The sequence below is a fragment of the Aulonocara stuartgranti genome (assembly GCF_965226115.1).
Source record: "Aulonocara stuartgranti genome assembly, chromosome: 7".
Taxonomy (NCBI): domain Eukaryota; kingdom Metazoa; phylum Chordata; class Actinopteri; order Cichliformes; family Cichlidae; genus Aulonocara; species Aulonocara stuartgranti.
The window spans coordinates 12,785,820-12,808,970 of record NC_138945.1 but is presented as its reverse complement, the minus strand read 5'-3'; the positions used below and the strand labels follow the sequence as shown (position 1 = coordinate 12,808,970).

General features: G+C 40.6%; 1 protein-coding gene across 3 annotated transcripts in view; it reads left to right on the top strand.

The window, feature by feature from the left end:
- The first annotated feature begins 1,372 nt into the window (after positions 1-1,372).
- Positions 1,373-23,151, top strand: part of cnnm3 (cyclin and CBS domain divalent metal cation transport mediator 3) — a 35,832-nt gene continuing 14,053 nt past the window's right edge. Inside the window, exons 1-8 of one of the 3 annotated variants that reach the window (XM_082541510.1) lie at positions 1,382-2,105; positions 2,196-2,530; positions 3,640-3,816; positions 4,234-4,391; positions 5,473-5,616; positions 5,692-5,850; positions 10,199-10,368; positions 10,819-12,004. In XM_082541510.1, the coding sequence (XP_082397636.1) occupies positions 1,410-2,105; positions 2,196-2,530; positions 3,640-3,816; positions 4,234-4,391; positions 5,473-5,616; positions 5,692-5,850; positions 10,199-10,368; positions 10,819-10,836 (1,857 nt within the window). In that variant the 5' untranslated portion in view covers positions 1,382-1,409 and the 3' untranslated portion in view covers positions 10,837-12,004. Of the gene's footprint in view, positions 2,106-2,195; positions 2,531-3,639; positions 3,817-4,233; positions 4,392-5,472; positions 5,617-5,691; positions 5,851-10,198; positions 10,369-10,818; positions 12,005-23,151 lie in introns of those variants that run through there. The other 2 variants (XM_082541511.1, XM_082541509.1) reach the window with 2 other exon arrangements.

Genomic DNA, 23,151 nt, shown 5'->3' with positions numbered 1-23,151 from the left:
GATTACTATTGCAAAAACGGTAATTATATTACTGTTACTTTCCCGTAGGAATGCTGAGTTACTGCGTTACTAAAACCATGATTTTTTTGCGAGAATGTCTCATGACAGTGACATAAGCGAGTGCGACATTCTTGACAACAGCTGTGTGCAGATCAACAATGGATCGAGTGCGGGAGAGAGTATGAGCGTGCAGCGTCTAAAGCGTGGAAGTACTGGCCTTACTTACTGAGTTTGATTACATAAAAAGTGACAAAAACATTAGCGTTCATTGTGCATCGGAAGAAAACTTTTTACAGCGAAAAAACCCCCTAAACTTCCAAGCAAGCACCAGGAGTGCGCTACCACGTAATGGGAAACTCACAGAGAAACTCGCAGATTCTTCAACTGACCGCTGCGGCACACCTGCACCAGGGCAAACCTCCGCCTACGCCACTCCTGCTTTACAGGTGAAAATAGAGCAAAAGGACTGCTAGTCTTTGATTTTATTTATTTTCTGCTGTGTTTTGCACAGCAGAAAATAAATAATAACTCTTTCAAATAATTTTGCATATTTGAAAGAGTGAGTGTAAACACAAAAAAATATATATATATTTTATGTGCTGGAATGTGCAGAAAATAAGTTTAAATGTTAAACAAATTTCTTCCAGTCGGAGAATGTTGCATATAATTATGTTTTTGCTTGATGCATAAAGTTAAAAGGTTAAAACTAATAAAACAAGTTTTAAAAAGAGACTTTTCCATTTGATTACATTTTGTATGATGGATTATGCAGAAAAAGTAGAATTGGGCTGAAAGATCTATTGCTTTATCACCTGTTCAGGTTGTAAATCGTGTTTTTTAAAAGTAACTAAGCAACTAATTACTTTTGGAAATAAGTAATCAGTAAAGTAACGGGATTACTTTTTTGGGGGAAGTAATCGGTAATTAGTTACTGATTACTTTTTTCAAGTAACTTGACCAACACTGGTCCTATGTTAATGTTTTCAGTTTTGCTTCAATTTGGTCTCATCATGGTCGTCCGCCCGCCTAAAAAAAAGTCCAAACAGCCTGTGACATTTTCTCCCAGTACTGACAGCTGTATTAGTTTAACAGCAAGTAAAGAGGCCTAAAGTGATACGTTTTGAATTGTGACAGAAAATGGGAGCCAGAGTCTGTCGCGGTTTTAAATTCACTACCGGATGCACTCGGCTCTTCTTGAAAGGGATGTGACGCAATAAAAAACCGCAACATGTACGACAGATCCACACTCGCGGATGAGGCCTGTGCGCGCGCGTGTGGAACCGTAATGGCCGCCGTGCAGCTCAGTTGCGCTGTTTGTTTTGCTTCATTGGCTCAACCCTCCGGGGGGCGGGGCCGCTGCGGGGCTAAAGTCACGTGATCTAGGCAAAGCCAAACTGACCAATTCCAATATGGTGGCCAGCCTAGCAGGTCTACGGTTCCTGTTGATGGTAGTGTTGTTCTGCGGAATCAGGTACGGCGCCTGCAGCCAGAAAGCTCCGCAGGTTTTGGGGCTGCGGCTGGAAGAACCAGTGGATCCGCTGTGCATGAAGGGTCGTATCATTTCAGCACCAAAAGGAGCCACGTTTAAGCTCCGTGTCTTCGGGTTTAATCTGAATGGAAGCTTGCCATGGGTCGCGTTCGCAGGAGCAGCTGGCGGAGCGGCTGGGGCTGTCGGTGATACACCGGACCCTTGCGAGGAGCAGTTCAACCGCCAGGACTCCAAGTTAAAGGTGACCAATTTAGAACTCGACGATGCGCACAGCGTGCTTCTAACTGTGGAGGTTAGCACCTCTGAGGGGGAAGCTGGCAACGAGCAGACCTACTACCACCTGTGTGTGCGGAGTGGAGAGACATGGACATCTGCGGGCCTGGACAGACTGCGAATAAACACTGACACGGATCTGCCAGCAGACTACATCCCGCCGTGGGGTCTGGCCGTACTGATAGTGCTTGTGCTTATGATCTGCGGATTGCTGAGGACGGTGAACTTGAGCCTTTTGTGGCTGGACCCAGTCGAGCTTTATGTCCTACACAGCTGTGGATCCGAGGAGGAGAAACGAGCCGCCAAACGGCTGGAGCCGATCAGGAGAAGGGGGAACTTCATGGTGAGTTTCTAAAAGCACGTGGGGAAGCCACAGGGAAAGAAAGGTGCAAATGAAGTAGTGTTTTCTAAACGCATGTCTTTTCCACCGCAGGCATGTTCTTTGTTGTTCCTGTGTGCTCTGGGGCATTCTGTCCTCGGTGTGCTCCTGTACCGGGCACTGGGCTCCATCGTCTCTGCTGTGTTCAACAGCGGCTTCCTTATCTTCTTCCTAGCTGAGCTGGCTCCTCACATCTTGTGCTCAGGTTACGGCTTCCAGCTGGCGCCTGGTCTGACCTGGCTGGCCCAGGTTTGCATGGTGCTTACCTGCCCCCTGTCTTGCCCTCTGGGCCTGATTCTGGATCTGGGGCTGAGGAGAGACATCAGTACCTGTGGGATAAGGGAGAGGGCCATGGAGATGGTACGGGCAAACGTGAATGATCCTTACAGGTAAATATAGTGGACTTGGGAGAGTATCACAGAGATCTGACATAGAGGTGCGATGAGTATTGACACTTGGTTTAAAAAAAAAACCCTGATCTGTTTGTTTGTTTGTTTGTTTGTTTGTTTGTTTGTTTTTTAAGAAAGAAAAAAACACATGATGCTTCTGAACATACAGAGTAAACAGAACTAGAAAAAAAGATACTATAGGACATAACCAACAAAAAGTGTGTTCTGTCATACTCTACAGTGCATAATTCTTATGGTACATTATGTTAGATTCACTGACATACAGGAACAATTTAGTGTTCCAGACACAGACTCTTTGCTAAGTTTGAGTTTAATATTTGATTAAAATGTCTGACACATTAAGATGCTTTGATTCATGATTAATGCCAGACATCCCAGTTTACTTTAACAGAAGCATTTGGTGTGATTTTGGCCAGTGCTTTCTTGTACTGTTTGCATAACCAATGACTAACAGGAACATCATTCGTAGAAACTTGAAATGTAACTTGAACCCGAAAGACTTGACTTTTAGGAGTTGTCTTTGTTTAGATCTCCAAACACTTGATATTCTAGTTGGATTAGTCCAAAAAAATTTGAGATTATTCTGAGGGTGGACTTCTTTTTAAAGACTTCACAATTGTTATATTCTTCTTAACACTTGCCCATGAAAGACCTGAAACTTGACTCACACGTGATCTGAAAGTCTTGAGAGTATTTTGAAATTTAGATTTGTTTTTTTTTTGTTTTTTTTTAAACAGACTTCACATTTGACCCCATAGTAGCCTTGTAATGATTTGAAACATGACCTGGCCTAACACTGTAAAAATTTGATGCTTGAACCAGATTAAGTCTCAAGACTCAGTTTACCATGTGTGTATTGGTCTAACTGTATTAACACCTTAGACAGATTAAGTATTGAGACTGGACTCAGACTCATTTTCAAAAGATTTAAGACTCGACTTGAACTTGGTTCAATAGACTTTTTAGGACTAATCTGCATTAAATTTGTAGGATTTGAGACCTGACTTGAAGTTGGTTCTTAAAGATTGGCCTAGAAGATTTGATAATTGACTTGATTGTTGACTCAGTTTTCTTCATTATGTTTGTAGTGAGTTTGTAAAGGAGGAGTTCAGTCGTGGGACATTGCGCATTAAGACCGTGGAGGACATCTTGACACCTCTGAAAGACTGCTTCATGCTGCCTAGCTCGGCTGTCCTAGACTTCTCCACTATGTCTGAGATCATGCAGAGTGGTTACACCCGTGTGCCCATTTATGAGGAAGAGAGGTGGGATCAGCAACACAACACTCACTTAATAGCTTAACAAAAACATGGCTTAAAAACTTGACATGGCAGCATTCGCCTCATCTGAACAGAGTATCTGTAGAATTGGCAGCTTTGAATTAGGCTTCTTGGTATAACGTTGAATAAATGTAAATCCTTGGATTCACTCATTTAAAAATGTCTATTCCTTGAAACCACCATGACAAAAAAGACAACAGCACAAGTGTATATTTTCTTATAATCTAGCACATGCAAAATATTCTTAATAATAACCAGAGTATGTGTGTCCAGGCCTTTTATAACTTCAACATTTTTACCAAAGAATGAATATAATGGTAGCCATAAGAGTGCAATGGAAAGGTCTTTGGGAGTTATTCACATATTCATACCAATCATAAGCCTTTGTTTGATTTCCTTCAGGTCTAACATTGTGGAAATCCTTTATGTGAAAGACTTGGCTCTGGTTGATCCAGAAGACTGCACCCCAATGACGACTATCACCAAGTTCTACAATCACCCTCTGCACTTTGTGTTCAATGATACCAAACTAGATGCCATGTTGGAGGAATTCAAAAAAGGTTGGCTGCTGTTTGATTTGTGGGAATGGTTGGAATCATAGAAAATTATAGAGTTGCCATGCTGCAAGCTTTTCACCTTTTTTATTTACATTTATTTTTATTTTGGAGCTTTCATTTTGCTCATATCCTGAATTATTAAAAGTCTCAAGTCTCATGACGCCTGATACATGCTTTGATCAAATCTTTAAAGTATTAGAGAGAGAAACTCGAAACAGTTAGACAGTCCCTTATGAGTTGGCCCCCTTTCAACAACAAGAGACAGAGGCAGAACCAGGCTGACTGCTGTGATCCTGAAGCTAATAAGCCTGGATAGATAAGTATATAATGTCATCCTTTTGAGAAGTGATATAAATAAAGTATATAAATAAAGCCAGAGTAGCCTATATATTTTATATTTTTATTGACCTTTAACAAATGTATACTAAAGTACAATTAATTAGCTGTTGGTAGCTCTTATTGCAAAAGAATATGCTTGTACAGACAATCTTGAGAATAGCAGAGAATGCCAGCTAATCCCACTTCAGATTAGCTGATGATGATGATGATGATGATTCAACTGATTCCGTTTTACACATTTTATTAGTAAATCTCATATAGGGCACTATTTGAGTGGCTTCAGTGTGTCTGTTATGCATCTGTAAACTGCCTTACAACCCATCTCAACCCAAGATCCTGCTTTTTGTACTGTATCTGACTTCATTAATTAAATATTTATCATCATTGACGCCTGCCCTGAACTTTAATTTGATTTTTCTATAGAAGGTAAAGAGGTGCCAGAACTGCTATACTGCCAACTCTAAATTAGTGCAGGCCTGTCCTGACTAATGTAGTCCACACAGAATATCACTGGCATGTTGTGAATTTAATAGATGCTTATTTCTGTGATTTCTAAGAAGTTTGTACTGGAAACGACTTAAACAGTAAGTTTATCACACTGAATCTAAAGAAAATCACTTGTGTGAGTTATGACTTTGTAGCCCTCCTTCCTGTTATGTCTCCTTTATAATTCAGAGTTACTCTTTTTACTCCAAGTACCTTTTTCCTCACTATAATTTGCCATTAACCTTTATCCTTTAATCAGGCAACTCTCACATGGCCATCGTCCAGAAGGTGAACAATGAGGGAGAGGGAGATCCTTTCTATGAGGTGCTGGGTTTGGTCACTTTAGAAGATGTCATAGAGGAGATCATCAAGTCAGAGATCCTGGATGAATCTGATGGCTACTGTGAGTGTCTTTTGGAATATTGGCTTCTTTGCTTCTTTTATTGTTATTTATTGTTATTATTGACTCCCCTTGCAGTAGACAGGAAAGTAAAGCGTCCCCTCACTCCACTGGAGATTCCTCTGGAGCCTCGCAGCACCCATGAGGAGTTTTCTCTTTTCAAGCCTCCTGAAGGAGAACCCAAGATCCGAACTTCACCACAACTCCTGCTAGCCACACACCGCTTCCTGTCCAGAGGTATGTGATTATGTGTGTTTATCTGTAAATCTCTACTGACCGAAGCTAGCACATGAATAAAATAGTCACAGTTTAACACAGCACATGTAATGATTATGCCACGGACCTGGTCAACCAAGCAGTAACTGGTTAAAGGGGAGTTGAGACCAGTCTCTGACTTTGACATTTTCCCTTACAGGAAATGTGTAAATGTATAATGTGTAAAGATGTGTTTGTATTTAAATGTCAGAACAACAAAGTAAAGTTTTAGGTCAAACATCTCAAAGAAAAGGAAAACAGCAACAATAATTTTCTGCACAATGTCTTCAGCATGAATCAACATCAACAACACCAGATTTACTAACAGGGACAAATTCCGCAATTACAAAAATATGCACATGACAGTGAAAGGCTTGCTAATGATATCCTTACTGACTTGGCTACAGCAGTTCATTTTAATAATAACCAGCATTGTACCATAAGGTTGGAGTATGATCTAATAACCAAATGACCACATTGTGTAGGTTGTGTAAAATCTTGTGTTAGGAATTGCTGGAGTCTGTGTGTGGATAAATGTGCGTGATGTCCAGATAAACCGCATAGCGTGAGTGGAGTGTAGGATTCATTTGGATAGGCTGTCCTATTACGAAATATTCCACTGTATAAATCTGAAATATCTTTTTGTCTGTAAAAGGCACAAAGTGTATGTTCTCAACAGCAGGTTTAATGTGTCTTTGTCCAAATTTGTTGACCCAGATTTCGCTTTCTGCAAACTAGTTTCCTTTTTCCAGAGAGTTAACCCTGGATCATTTATCATGCTTATTGACTCAATGAAGCTAATTTGCTTGTTGCCATATTTCTCTCATACTGTACTATGGAGAATAAAATGTAATAGTTTTACATTTGACTGTTTTCTCAATTTTGTAAGACAAAAACCATGGTTCACATTGCCACTTATTCATATTTAAATTTTAAATGGGCCTCTGCTCTTTATTTACCCAAATACTTGTAGGTATCAGTTGATGATGGGGGTTGCCCATTTTTCCCATTTTCCCAAAACATGTTCACCCTTTAAAGGATTTTGCTTCTCAGATTGTATTAACGCAGAGGTTAGGTTACACCATAGTTACACTACACTAGCTTTTTGACATTACAAAAAACAACAACTTTAAGAAGCTTTGGGGCTCCGACTCTATTATTTAGCAATACGTGCAGTATCACAGCTGTCTAGAAAGTGGTGCATAGTCAAGTAATGTCTAACTAATTTTAGAAAGTTTAATGCAGTGACCCCACCAATATACACTGTATTGACAAAAGCATTCACTCGTCTGCCTTCACACCATTATCAACTGTGTGACATCTAGGGCTGCCACAAACGATTATTTTGATAGTCGACTAGTCACCGATTATTTTTGTGATTAGTCGACTAATCAGATCATCATCCATTGGACGTACAGCTTATTGCACCAGCAGCATCTGGTCTTGTATAACTATCATTAGCTTACAGCTTGAAGTGTTTGTGCTAACTAAAAATAAAGACAAGATGGTAGTTTATTAATTTTTAATGAAATTTGCAGATTGTTTCGGTGAAGTTTAATAAACTCCTTGCTTTCTAAAATATAACAGGACACCGGAGTATATTCTCCAGCGTCTCACACTTCTGATAATCAGCTGTATGCTTGACAGTTTTAGCTGTGCAAAAACTATAACTTTAATCTCAGCCAAACCGATTTACTCAGGAACAAATAAAATACTAAAGAAAGCCAAACAATAACATTTTTAAGTTATCTAAGTGACTTATATATATGTTTAACCTGACTAGCAAAAGACGGCGGTGGGTTTGAAAACGATTTGCCGGGAGTCCGGTGTTCTCACGGCTCTAGTTAGCCTTGCCCCCGCCTAGCTAACGAGCTAGTGGGTAACAGACGTCTCCGAAAACGTCGGAGAGCTTTTGAAAATATGTGGTGTCTTGATAAACTGAGCAGATATTTGAGGTTTACACAGCTACATTCTCGCCTGAAAATATGTTAAACGTTTATTTTGTGACCCAGAAAGAATAATAAGAGTAAAGTTAAAACTAACTAGCTGCCGCCATTGTTGACAACTGCGCTGGGCTGCGCTATGAATTCTGGGACACAGCTTCTTCTTCTTCGGGGTTTAACGGCAGCTGGCATCCTTGTACATGCAGTGCTGCCATCTTCTGTTTCAGTCCGTTATTACACTCTTAAATCCTACTACTCATTCCTGCGTCCTTTGTGATCTTACAAAGCTTCAAACGATGCGTCGACTATTAAATTAGTCGTCGACGATTTTAATAGTCGACATAATCGTGACTAGTCGACTAATCGTGGCAGCCCTAGTGACATCCCATTCTAAGCCAGAGGGTTTAAAATGATGTGGGCTCAGCCTTTGCAGCTATAACAGCTTCAAATCCTCAGTCTTCATGGCAGATTCACCAAGGTTTGTAAACATTTTTTTAAGAGGTTTTGATTAATGTTGACATGTTACCATTTGATTTGTCCACTGCACATCTGTGATCCTCAAAAGATCTGGTAATTGTGGCAGCTATTTGAGTATGGCCAACTTATCGTCATGGCACCCGCTGTGCTCTTTTCCTGGTGCAGCCCGTCTGCTTGAAAGTTTGATGTGTTGTGCATTCAGACATGCTCTTCTGCATACCTTTGTTCCAGTGAGTGCTTATTTGAGTTACTGTTGTTTTATTATTAACTTGAGGTAGTCTGACCATTTTGCTCTGTCATCAACATGGTCTTATCACCCAAAATAACGCTTCCATCTGGACATCTCTTGTTTTCGAACAATTCTCTGTGAACCTTAGAGGTGATTGTGAGAGGAAAAACACAGTATAGCTGCAGTTTCTGAAATATCCAGCCCAGCCTATTTGGCACCAACAACTATTCAAAGTCACTTAATTTAGTTTTCTTCTCGATTCGGATGCTCTGTTTTTACTGTACAAGTCATCTTGATCATGTGAACATGCTTAAATGTGTTGAGTTGGTGTAATGTAAAAAGCTGACTAGACATTTGTGTTTAAGTAGCTGAACAGGTGTACCTAATAAAATGTTCAGCCAGTGTACTTAAAGATGCTAGAGGAAACCTTCCAGACTACTTATTTCAGTTATTCAAATAGTGTCAGTTCACAACCAGTCATTTCAAACCACTTTAGATTGTAAGGTCAAGACTACAGTATTATTGAGCAAACACCAACAATCATAGACTATTCCCTGTAAGCGGCTCCTTGAGTTGATGGGAAGGAAGAACTCCCTTTAAACATGAAGCTACGCTGCATATGAGTCATGACTACGTTTAAGTCATAACCCTTCCTCATATTATTATTGCCTTGGTAAGCACAGCAAAAATGATTAGAGTGACCCTAACAACTAATAGTAGATTAATTAGTTCTCACCTTTATCTTTCCTCTGTCTGAAAACAGGCTTGTATATCATGACTCAACTCTGGACCTAAGGTCCAGTATTGATGTCTTTGGCAAAAGCTACTGAAGCATTCAAAGAATTGAGCCTCGACTGGTCACAGCTAGTAACACCACTTTATTGTTGTGTAAAGCACTTTGAGTGCTCAGAGTAGAAAAGCGCTATATAAGAACCAGTCCATTTACAGCCAATATTCAACAAATTTCATTGCGTCCAGTGGTAGAGAAAAGTGTTCAGATCCTATACTTAAGTAAAAGTACAAACACCATACAGAAAAAAGTACTTGGGGTAAAAGCTCTGGGGCCCCTTTAGGTAAGTGTCCACCTGACAGGTCATTTCAAATTATCCATTGACTTTCTATGGGAGGTGCGGTTGCAGTCACTGTAGGTCCCATGATGTGAAAGAATAGAATCTATTGTTAACCCAAAATATGACATGGTTAAAACGATATTTCCATCTATTAATAAACATTACGTGGAAGGCACAAGGAAGAAATCACACACTTCCTCGTAAATGCTGCCTCATCATAGGACCGATTCATAATCAACAACAAATATGACACATTTTGAGTCAGTCCAGTATGACAGAGAGGAGCTGAGGTGGATATGGGTTGCAAAGTTTGCAGATAGCCTGCCTAAAGCTGCAGGATAACTTTAAAGCAATACCTGTCATTAGGTTTACCATCTAAATCCATAGATGGTGAGGCATGACTTTAAAATCAAGTGATTTGTCCTAGCTTGACTTTGTGGCATGCTTGAGCTAATGTACTGCTTGATTTGGTAAAACAGAAAAAACTGTAAACTGCAAAATGGTAAAGGTAGAAGGAAAACGGAAATCGTCAAGTGCCTTAAACTTGTGTAAATGCATTTATTGTCCAGACAATGAGTTCACTTGTCCTATTTGACCTTTGGCCTCTGTAGAAGTGGAACACTTCAGCCCAGCACGTGTATCTGAGAAGGTCCTGTTCCACCTGCTCCGTCACCCCAGTGTCAACCAGGAAGTGCACTTTGACCCTAACAACCGTCTGAGCCCAGCACACTATCTTTACACCCGCAACCACCCAGTGGACTATTTCATCCTTCTGCTGCAGGTATTTGCTCATATACCCACACTTTTAAAAACTTTTAGCAAAACCAAATTTTGTCTGACAGGAACAAATATATGCTTGAACGTTTATACCACAGAAGATTCAACTTCAAAGTTAAACTGGTAGCTTAAGTCAGTCTGTAAAGTGAATTCAAAGAATAGCTTAATATCTTTATTTTTTTGCTTTCTTGCTTGAAGTAGAGAGAAGATTGACACCAGTTTTACACATGTACATCTATTGCCCTGTACTAAATGTGAGGATTCAGTATAACAGTTTAAAACTGGGGAACCAAGAGATCGTTTCCACATTTTACCAAAATACTTCTTATAATATCATGCATATTTTTCTTGTTTCCTTTGGATATAATTATTATTACCTTTTAGAACATTTTAGACCATGTTTGTCATTTATTTATTTATGTGTGTGTGTGTGTGTGTGTGTGTGTGTGTATAGATATATATGTATGTATAGATATATATAGATATAGTCAATCCTTCAAGCTCGGGTCCTCTACCAGAGGCCTGGGAGCTTGAGGGTCCTGTGCAGTATCTTAGCTGTTCCTAGGACTGCGCTCTTCTGGACAGAGATCTCCGCTATTGTTCCCGGGATCTGCTGGAGCCACTCACCTAGCTTGGGAGTCACTGCACCTAGTGCTCCGATTACCACTGGGACCACCATGACCTTCACCCTCCACATGTTCTCGAGCTCTTGAACCGTTCGATACAGTGCTTTCGGTTCGGTACGCATATGTATCGAACAATACAAAATTTTTAATTTATTTTATCAACTTTCCTTCTGACGATGCTGTCTGTGTTGAGCGCTCAGTGGATCTGCGCTCGAAGGTGCAGCCTAGGCGGAGTAGTCGAACGCAGATTCACTGAGTGCAGGGCAAGCTAGCGAGACAGAAGTTAAGCTCTGGTTGCAACATGGCAAATTGAACCTCCCCCACCCTCATTCAGATGTGGCGTTTGGAACTATTTTGGTTTTCATGTGACGTATGACCCTGAAGGTAAGCGCGTCATGGACTAATGTAAAACAGTATGTTGGATGTGCCACGCAATGCTCAATTACATGGGTGGGAACTAGTGTGTTAACGCAGTTAGCTCGTTAATGTGTTGACGCCGTCCAGCCCCACGCATGGGGCGATCAGCGGTAGCTCGTTAACGGAGATTTGCCGTGTTGTGGCGTTAACGTCATTTCAACGAGATTAACGCTGACAGCACTAGTGGGAACACAACGAATATGACTGCACATTTACTCCGACAGCATCCTAGTGCAAAGACAAGTGGAAGTAGACAAAAACAACAAGCACGCATGCTACAAACTTTACCCGAGTCATTTAGACAGCCGTTAGCACATGATTCTCCTTATGGGGACCTGATATGTTTAATATGCTGCTGAGAATATAGCCCAGAAGAAGCATATAGTATAGCTTTTATTTTGGAAAGAGCCATTTCTCTGTAATAAACTCTTTTCCAAAGATGAGTGATTTCTCGATCAGATAGATTTATTATTTTATCCCTTTGTTTCAGCAACATTACATTTAAAAACTGTACTTTTGAGTTAAAATATATATTTATAATTTTAATAAATGACAAATGAAAAAGGCATGAACATTTTTTTTTTGTATCGAAAAAATATCGAACCGTGAATTTTGTGTATTGTTGCACCCCGTGTGTGTGTGTGTGTGTGTGTGTGTGAGAGAGAGAGAATCAATCTCTCGAACCGGCAACCTTCCCAACTCTTGAGCCACGATCACCCCCATATACACACACGCATACGCACACGTGTGTGTGTATATGTGACTATGTATAGTTTCTATTATGTATTACAGGTACAACTTATATTGACTGTGCCAGGCATTGCACTAAAAAAAGTAGGAAGATGGCCGCACACTAGAGGCGCTCCTAAAGCCTGTTGATTAATGTTCTGAACCTGGAAACATACACTCCAGCTGTAGTCATAAATTGGACACCCTTTGTTGACTTTGAAGTTTTTCAAGAATTACCGTCTTTGGAAAATGGCAGGTAATAACAAAGCAAACTTTTTTTTTAAGGGAGCTACCACGAGGAAGAAGCAAGCTAGCATTAGCCTCGCTCCGGAACCGCCCGAAAATACACCTGCATCTGAGGCCGCCTCTCCAGCAGTAGTTGAGGAAGGTATAGGGAGCGAGAGCAAAAAGGATGTTTTTGAGGAAATTAAGAAAATGAACGCTACTCTTCAGGTCGTAGCAAAAGATGTCACCACTATTAAAGAAGCCACTAAAGAACTGAAAGATTCGGTGGAAGATATAAAAGTGAGGTTAGGAGAGGCGGAACAACGTACCTCAGACATGAAAGATGCCAGCGTGCTTACCGAGGCAAAAGTGGACAAAAGTGGAGGACCTTGAAAACCGTAGCAGGAGGAACAATGTACGGATTATTGGACTTAAAGAAGGTGTGGAGACACCCGGGAACGTGGACAAATATGTGACGGAGATTCTGGCCAAAGCACTTAAGCTTTCTGGAAGTGAATTTGAAATTGAACGTGCCCATTGTTCCCCTGTACCAATGCCGGAATCTAACGAGCCTCCCAGGGTGATACATGTCCGCTTTCTACGTTCATCTGCTGGGGAGAAAGTACTACGGGTGGCCAGAGAGAAGCGTGGAGTCGATTGGCAAGGCGCCAAGCTTTCCTTCTTTGAAGATGTTACAAGGGAGCTGGCGGAGAAGAGGAAGGCATTCAACCCGGTCAAGAAGCGTCTCCGAGAGCTACAAGTGAAGCATAGGCTGATGTATCCTGCAACACTCATTTTTACGTGGAACGGACAAAAGAAAGCATTCAAAGACTGAAAGGAGGCCGAGAAATTTCTGCAGGAGTCGACTTAGAGGAGTGCGGGACATGATGTAACAGATCGGAGAAGTGTATGTGAATTTTAAAATAAGGTAACAAATAAAAAAATGGGCACAACGGGGCCGCGGCGGCGGTGCTGCTATCGGACGATTAGCGTGTCTCACGGACCACGGACAGTTTGGTGTCTCAAGCTAAAGTTAGTTAGGCTTGGGTAGGAGGGGAGGGAGGGGGCGCTTAGCAACGTTGTTTTGGTTTGTTTGGGTTTTGTAATATTGAGTGCCTATGCCTATATATTTGTGTTGTGTTGTAAAGCGCACAAGGTGTGCCTTAACCCATTTCTATTAGAAAGCGATGAACAGGTATACTAAAATAATATCGTGGAACATAAACGGATGTGGGGACCCAATTAAGAGGAAGAAGGTTCTAGCATACTTAAAATCTAAAAATACAGATATAGCGTTTATTCAGGAATCCCACATTGCTGGGGAAGAAGAGGCAAAAAAGTTTAAACGAGACTGGGTGGGCTCCGTTTTTCATAGTTCATATTCGAGTAAACGAAATGGTGTTTTGATCCTTATTAATAAAAAATTAAGCTTCGTGTTGCTGAAGAAATATAATGATAAAGAAGGGCGCATTATCTGCTTGGAGGCCTTAATTAATGGGGTTTGAACAGTTTTGTGTAATATTTATGCACCTAATAAAGCAGAGCCAGATTTTTTTTTTTTTTTTTTTTTTTTCACTAAATTAACAAGATAATAGGGGATCATGAGGGGCAGGTAATATTGGCTGGGGATTTCAACCAGGTGATGGATGGGATAATTGATAAGAGCAAACCCAGGGGTACGTCTACACCCAGGGACAGAGAGGCTGTTCATTTACTGACAGAGGATCTTTGCCTAGTGGACATTTGGAGGTTAGTTAATCCCAGTTCAAGGGAATATACATTTTACTCCAATTGTCATAAAACATATTCGAGGATAGATTTCGCCTTAATATCAAAGTCTCTGGTCGATTCAGTCGTCGACTGTGAGATTGGTGCCATTGTCATTAGTGATCATGCCACAGTAGAGTTGCAAATTGATTTAAACACAGATAGAACGAAGAGGGGTCGCTGGAGGCTTAACATGATGTTGTTGCAGAACAAATGTTTTAGTGAGGAGTTAACAAAGGATCTTAAAATTTTCTTCGAAATCAATATGGGTTCCACAGATAAAGTAGCCACAGTTTGGAAGCATCTAAAGCATATATAAGAGGAAAGATAATTGCATACGCAACAAAAGTTAGGAAAAGTGATCTAGAACGGGGAAAAAACCTTAGATAAAGAAATACGAGAATTGTAGAAGGATTTAGCGAGACAATACTCAAATTATAAATACCAGACTATATGTAAATTAAAATACCAGCTGAATGACATTTATAACAAAAAGGCATAATATGCCTTATTTAGGCTTAAAACAAAATTTTATGAAGGTGGCGAAAGGAATGGAAGACTATTGGCAAGGCAACTGAAGCAGCAAGATAATTTAAATAATATATCTATGATTAAGAAAGACGGCCAAGTGGTAACCTCATCGAAAGAAATAAATTCAATTTTCCAATCATTTTATCAAGATTTGTATACGTCTGCTGGTGCACTTAATGAGGGGGAGGTGAAGACATTTTTTTCAGGTCTACAATTACCTACTCTTTCTGGGGAACAGAAAAAAAGACTGGATGAGCCTATAACTGAAGAAGAGGTCAGAGCTGCGATCTCATCAATGAAGAATGGGAAATCGCCAGGCTTGGATGGCTTCCCGATTGAGTATTATAAGAAATATATTGATATTTTAGCTCCAGTCCTACATAAAGTTTACCTTGAGGCATTAGTAATAGGTTCCTTGCCAAGTACGTTTAATGAAGCACTGATCTCCCTTATTCCTAAAAAGGATAGGGATCTATCGGACCCAGCAAATTACCGGCCAGTAAGCCTTTTGGGCGTCGATTGCAAAATTTTGACAAAGGTTTTGGCCTCCCGCCTGGATCAAATATTACCAGATATCATCAATGGTGATCAGGTTGGCTTTATTAAAAATAGGTCCGGGACCCGGCAGGGGTGCTCTTTGTCCCCGCTGCTTTTTACAATATTTCTGGAACCGCTGGCCTTGGCTATTCGAGCTAACAGGGATGTCAGAGGTGTTCATGCAGGGGGTATGGAGCACAAGTTATTTCTATATGCTGATGACATCTTAGCAGTATTAACGGATCCCATGCAGTCTCTACCAGCGCTACTCACATGTGTTGAGTCATTTTCAGGGTTGTCAGGTTATAAGATAAACTGGGACAAATCGGAAGGCATGCCATTATCAGCATCATGTCATTCTAGATGCGTTACTCCATTCAATTCTAAGTACTTACCTTCAGGTATGAAGTATTTAGGAATAGTATTAAAACCCAAACTGGAGGATATTATGCTTTCAAATATGGAACCTCTCCTCCTAAAGATAAAAACAAATCTGGATAAATGGGGTAAATTGAATCTTACACTATGGGGTAAAATTTATGTGATTAAAATGATGGTGGCCCCACAGTTCAATTATGTTTCCATGATGTTACCTGTACGAATTCCTTTACACATATTTAGTCAATTTGAGAAGTTAATTAAAGATTTTTTGTGGAATAACAAGAAGCCGAGAGTGAATATAAAGAAAATGTGGGCCTCTAAAGACATTGGGGGAATGGCCCTCCCAAATGTGAAGTTGTATAATTTAGCTTTTGAAATGTCAAGACTGGCCAAACACTGGACAGGATCGGACTCTGAGCTGAGCTGGATGAAGATCGAACAGGAACTAGTGAGCCCTTTTACACCCTTGGATGTTCTCTCACAGGGCTCGGCAACTAATGGACAAGACTTTCATAATAACCCAGTGCTCGGGTATTCCAAAGCTGTCTGGGTAGAGGTGCACAAGATGTGTGGAGCATCTCATTTAAGACAACCTTATACCTCGCTATGGAACAACACTGCTGTACAGATTGGGCGAAAAACTGTGCTTTGGAAGGAATGGCTTGTCAAAGGCAAACACAGGATAAGTGATCTTTACTCAGGGGGAGTGTTTATGTCATTCGTTGAAATAACCCAAAAATATGGTTTGATAAGAGAAAATAATTTTTGGAAATATTTACAAATAAGGGATTGTATTACCAAAGGGAAATTTACTCAAAGCTCAAATATGGTGGTGGAGTTTTTAGAATTGTCCAGTACGGCACATAGGGCAGCTGTTTTCTACAAACTGTTTAACAATCCAAAAAAAGAGATGTGTGAAAACTTAAGGATTATATGGCAGAGAGATCTGGGTTGTGCAATTTCTAAAGAAGACTGGCGCAGAATTTTGTCATTCTCTGATAAATATATAAGAGAGGTCAGGGGTAAATTTACTCAGTATAAATTAATACACAGATGGTACTTCACTCCGTCCAAACTTTATAGAATGGGAATCAGTCCCAGTAATGTATGCTGGAAATGTAGTTCAGATCCAGGGACCTTTATGCATGCTATTTGGGAATGTGGGAAAGTTTATCCCTTTTGGCAAAAAGTATTGGATAAAATAGGAAGGTGGATTGGTTTGATGATACCCCTGTCACCAAGACTGTGCTTATTAGGGGATCAGTCGGTGTTACCTGGGGTTTCAAAATATGACTTTGTGGTTATAAAGGTGGGGGTGATCGCAGCGGCTCGAGTTATTCTCAGTGTATGGAAGGAACCATCTCCTCCAGAATATAATAGGTGGAAAGAAAATATGCTGAAAATGGTGTCGTATGAAAAATTCTTTGCTAGGATTAATGATAATAGGGAGGGTTTTGACAAATCATGGGGACATGTTTTTGGCTGAGATGGCTGGAATTTATTTGGTCAGGGCAATTATCTTTAGTTAAATTTTATGCTTGCTGCATTGTATGTTTGTGTAGGCACTCAGTAATGGAACGACTTAAGAATTAGATTTTATTGTCCTTTTTTTTTTTTTTTTTACGGGTGTACCGATAGTTAGTAGGTATTGAAAATAGACCCAAAATATAAAGGTGAATTAACCATGGGATTGGAAGCTCTTTTCTTTTCTTTATTGTTTCTTTTCTCTTGTTGTTTCGTTTGTTACTTTGTTTGTTTTCATGTTGTTAAATGTTAAAAACAAATAAAGACTTCAATTACAAAAAAAACCGCACTTATTAGTAAAAGTACAAATTTAAGACTGTAAAATACAGCCTTTTAGCCTGACGTAACCTGAAAATCACTGACAGTGGAAAACATTATCCAGAAATAAGGATATAAGTAACACAAGCAAAGCAGTAGAAGTTGCATGTGTGAATAATTTTTTTTAATACTTTCTCTTTATTGATTTTCATCTTATTTTACATACAGAACTAAAGAGGGCAAGGGAAACCAACACAGTCACATATGTTCGCATATTCCAAAATACACAACGCCTTGTTTTACTTACACATATTACATATTACACAGGTGCATGTCCCATTCAAACAAATTCGCAGCTGTCCCTCTGCATCACAGAGGTATCAGTTTCTAGTCTCTTGACATATAACGATCCCATCGTTCCCAAAGTCTCTCTCCTTTCTCCTTCTGTAGCCGCAGTGAGAGGGTAATCAGTTCCATATGATGAATTGTGTTAATAATGTCTATGACCAGCTTCCGTGTGGGGGGGCTTGTCTGTAACCAACACTTAGTAATTGCCTTTTTGCATGCAACCATAATTATTTTCAGTAAGTATGAGTCTCTGTTATTTATATCCTCAGGGATATTCCCAAGGTACATGGTACTAAAGGAGAAGTCCAGTATTACTTCCAGCACATCCATCACCATTTGTTTAATCTCCTCCCAAAAGGTCTTCAGTTTAGGGCATGACCAGAAGACATGGAAGCAACCTGCAGTGACCTCCCCGCACTCCCTCCAGCATGAAGCGCCTGAACCACTTATTTTGGATTTCTGCTTTGGTGTGATGAAGAATCTAATTAAATTCTTCCATCCAAAATCTCGCCATGTTAAAGAATTTGTGGTAGACAACACATTCTTCCACATCCGCAACCAATCTTCCTCTGAGATAGTTATACCTGCTTCTTTTTCCCATCGATGACTGACATATCTTGTTGAGGTCTTTTTCATGGCTGTAAAACTTCTGTATATTTTGCCTATAGTACCTCTTATAATGTTCTCACCATAAGCATCCATAAATATTTGGATCACCCCACTAGCATCTGCGTCAAGCATTCTAATTTCCTTCCGGAAGAAGCTCCGAACCTGCAGGTAACGATAAAAATCTTCCCTGCCGATCTCGTAAATCTGACACGTCCTCAAATTTGATCAGCTCCCCATGCTTAACTATCTTACAGATCGCAGTGATTCCATGCCTGGACCACTCCCTGAATTTATGGTCTAACAATGCTGGAAGAAAGCGTGGGAGATGCGCTGGCCATCCCAGCAACCCTATTTCCCTATTAAGACCAAAAATTTTAATCACATCTGCCCATTTTTTCAGGGAAAAACTTACACATAAATTTTGCATCTGATATGCCTGTGGCAAACTCTCAAGAGACCCCAGAACAGACTGTATTGGGAAATCCATCAAAGAAAGCTCAATGTCCTTCCATTTTGCCTCAAACTTAGAGTTACACCAGCACACTAGAGGTCTGATCTGGGCTGCCAGATAGTAATCCTCAAAGCACGGTAGAGCCATGCCCCCCCACTCACCAGGCAGCTGCATTGTTGCATATTTCACTCTCGGCCTTTTATTTCCCCATATGAATCTTGAGCAATGCATATCCCACTCCCTAAATTGTTTTGCTGGGACCTCAACTGGAAGTGCTGCAAACAAATATAGCAGCTTTGGGAGGATATTTATCTTTATCGCTCTAACTCTGCTGCCCAGATCGAGGGGGAGCAGACTCCACCTCTCCAGATCTTCATATATCTTCTTGTTCACCCGATTATAATTAACTTCATATAACAATGCAGGGTCTTTTGTCAGCAGGATCCCCAAATACTCCATTTGAGATTGATGCCATCCGAATCTATATCTTGCTACCAATTGTCTTGAGGGGTTAAAGAAGAATGTCAAGATTTGAGTTTTTTGAATGTTCAGTCTATAACCAGACAGTCTGCCATATTCTTCCAGTATTTCCATAAGCAGAGGAATTCCCTCTTCCGGGTTTCCTAGCGCTACCAGCACATCGTCTGCATACAAGCAAATTTTATTTTCCACATTCCCCGTTGTAACCCCCTCCAATCGAGTATCTTCCCTGATACATTGAGCCAATGGCTCAATGAAAAGGTTGAAGAGCAGTGGGCTCAACGGGCAGCCCTGCCTGCAGCCACGTTGTAGCGTTATCCGATTTGAGAGGCTTCCATTAACTTTGATCCTCGCTGTTGGAGACATATAAATCATTCTTATACACTGAATAAACCTGTCACATAGCCCAAATCTCTTCAACACATGAAACAGAAATTCCCACCCGACTGTATCGTATGCCTTTTCCGCATCAAGCCCAATGAGAACTGTTCCAGTTTTCCCTTTAAGTATCCGGTCAATAGTATGAATGGCCCTTCTGATATTATCGTGTGTTTGTCTGTTACCAATGAAGCCTGTTTGATCCTCCTCTATCAGCGTGGGCATCAATGTACTCAACCTCCTAGCCAAAATCGCGGCAAATAGTTTATAGTCTATATTTAACACGCTAATAGGTCTATAACCTCTGGGGTCAGTTTTATCCTTCCCTGCTTTTGGTATGACAGAGATATACGCCTCCTGCCACGATGGTGGGAGCGCCCCCCCACTCAGAGAGTAATTAAAAGAGGCCTTTAGTAGCGGGATTAAGGGTTCCCTCATCTGCCTATACCTCTCTGGTGGAAATCCATCACATCCTGGGGCTTTAAAAGTCTTGAGTTTTGAGATCCCAATGTTAATCTCTTCTGCTGATATTTCTCTGACGAGTTTTTCATTCTGCTGCTTACCTATAAATGGTAGATCTAGGCTGGATAAGAAATTCTGAATCTTATGCTCATCTGCTTTGTCCGGTTGTGTGTATAGCTCAGTGTAATATTCTTCAAATGCTCTCTGAATTTCTTCAAGTTTATTAGTTATCTTATTTGTTTTTAAATTTCGAACTTTATGAATAGTGTTCTCCTGTTGTTGCCTCCTGAGTCTCCATGATAATAGCCTAGCAGCTTTGGGTCCTGCCTCAGACCACCGTTGTCTATTATATTTTAATTTTTTTTTCAATTTCCTCACTTAAAATTTTGTGGATCTCCTGTTTAACCAGCCTCATCTGCTCCAATACCTGGGGGCACCTTGTAACGGTGTGCAATTGTTCCAATTTTCCCAAATTTTCCTGCAAATCTGACAGCTTTTTTGCTCTGACCTTCTTTAGGACTGCACATTTTGCAATAATTTTACCCCTAAGGTATGCCTTAGCCGCATCCCATAAAATCGTAGGATTAACTGTTCCATTGTCATTGAGTTCTAAATATGTTTTTAACTCCTGTCCCATTTCTCTTTTAAACAAGTCATTATTTAACAGACCTGTGTTAAGCCTCCATAAGGTGTTTTTGGGGCTAGCTTTAAACCCAATCTTCATAGTTAGTCCCGAATGATCAGATAAATCTCTTTGTCCTATTATACAATCCTTCACTCTGTGGAGATCTTTACTAAAAGTAAAGAAATAATCAATCCTCGAGTACATATCATGTCTCGCTGAATAAAATGTAAATTTGCGTTCATGTTTGTGTAAATATCTCCATATATCTATAAGCCCCAACTCAGACAACATTGTTTTTACTTGTTTCTCTAATTTAGTTCCCCTCCGGTCTCGGCTAGTTGTATCCCATTTTGGATGGAGAAGTAAATTAAAATCTCCTGCACATATACATGTACCAACACTTTCTGCGGCAATAAGACTGAATATCTCCTTAAAGAACCCTGTACTACTACCAGGGGGTGCATATATATTACACAGCGTGACGTCTTCCTGTTCCATTTTCCCTTTCACCAACACAAATCTTCCCTCTTTATCTTTATGTTCTCCAGTAAACTCAAAACCAACCTTGTTCGGTATCAGAATGGCCACTCCTCTTTTTTTGCCAGATCTATGTGAGGCATAATAGATATTTTTGAATCCCATTCTCTTCCACTTCTCATGTTCTTCCTTTGAGAGATGCGTTTCTTGTAGAAATGCAATATCAATTTTTTCCCTTTTTAGCTTTGAAACTATCTTACTCCTCTTAATGGGATTCTTTATACCATTTACATTCAAAGACAATACCTTATAATACCGCATATGTTCTATATATTTCCAACTTATTTTCCTGCACCAACATAACAATACTCCCAGCCCTCAGAACACATAATAAACACACATGAACAAAGACAGAACTTGTCTTAACCAAATAAACCAGGTCTTCCATAAGAGAGGTTTTTTCTCTCCTCTCAGTCTGGGGGAAATGCCACAGTGTGGGGCCCCTCTCGTTTCCTATTTTAAAAGAAAAAGGGAAACTAAAAAACAAAAACAAAAAAAACATGTGAGTCACCTGCATCGGACCCTCACCACTCTATGATCAAAGGGGTATCGACGTGCCATATTCCATCACGGCCAGGGGAGGAGGCCATCCAACCATATATCCCCCTGTATTGATCAGCAGCCCGGCGCACCTGTTTTTCCGTTGGTCTTATGTTCATCTTAACAGCGAAACGGGGCGGGCGGGGCGCAGGTGTTACTCCTCCGTACCTTCAGCTTTTCCCGTGCGCTCCCGCGTAGATCAGCTGTATTCCCGGTGCGTCGCGGCCCAACCACGCTCGTCGGTAGGATACTGCTGATCATCTCCGCCGTAATGCCTTTGGGCTTTCTTGTGGCCACCGGTCCCACCGTGTATCCGCGTCTTCTTAGATCCGCCGCAGCTTCCTCCGCGTTATTGTATAGGACCATTCCCGAGTCAAAATGAACCCGCATTTTAGCAAGCGGGGTCTGGAACCGGATGGCGTTTTCTTTAAGTACTTTTTTAACCGGGCCATACTCTTTTCTCTTCATTTGTATGTTTTCGGCATAGTCGTGATCAAAGAAAATCCGTTTCTCCTTTATATATACAGGCTTCTTCCATGCAGCGCGTAGGATTTGTTCTTTAATATTGAACTTTAAGAAGCGCACCACCGTTGATCGAGGGGGCGCCCCCGGCGGCGGCCGCACTCCCAGCGCCCGGTGAGCTCTCTCTATCCCTAGGTTCTTCTCGCTGCCCAAGTCCACACCGTCCCCCAACTCCGATATCATCATGCTTTCCACATACCTTAGCATGGAGGTGCCTTCTATGTTCTCAGGGATGCCATATATCCGTATGTTATTACGGCGTGAGCGCCCCTCCAAATCCGTAACCTTCTCTTGGAGCTGCCTCTGGCAGCAGCTGAACAATGGCATCCCTCACTCCAATGTCCCATTTCTCCTTCCCTACCATGTTTCTTTCCATTTCTTCCAGATGTTTCCCCACCTCCTCGATCCTGCTTGTGGCGGCGGTAACCTGTTGATTTATCTCGTGTGTTAACTCGCTCATTTTCAAAGTCAAAGTCAAAGTCAACTTTATTTGTCGATTCTGCCACATGTACAGGACATACGGAGAATAGAAATTGCGTTACTCTCAATCCCTAGATAAATAGCAAATGAACATTTAAATATATTTAAATATAAAAGTGATTAAAAATGCAAGTAAAATAATTAAAAAGTAAAAATTTAAATAAATACAATTTTACATATAACAAGAAAGCTATATAATATACAATATAATGGGTAAGTGACATTGAGTGTAAACCAGGCAGAGTAGTGCAAATAGGCAAATAGTGCAAATGGAGATTTAGTAGTGTACGGTAAGAGAAAGTGTAACAACAAAGTCTTATGAGGTAATGGCAGTCCAATGCTCCACAAAGTGACTGGTAA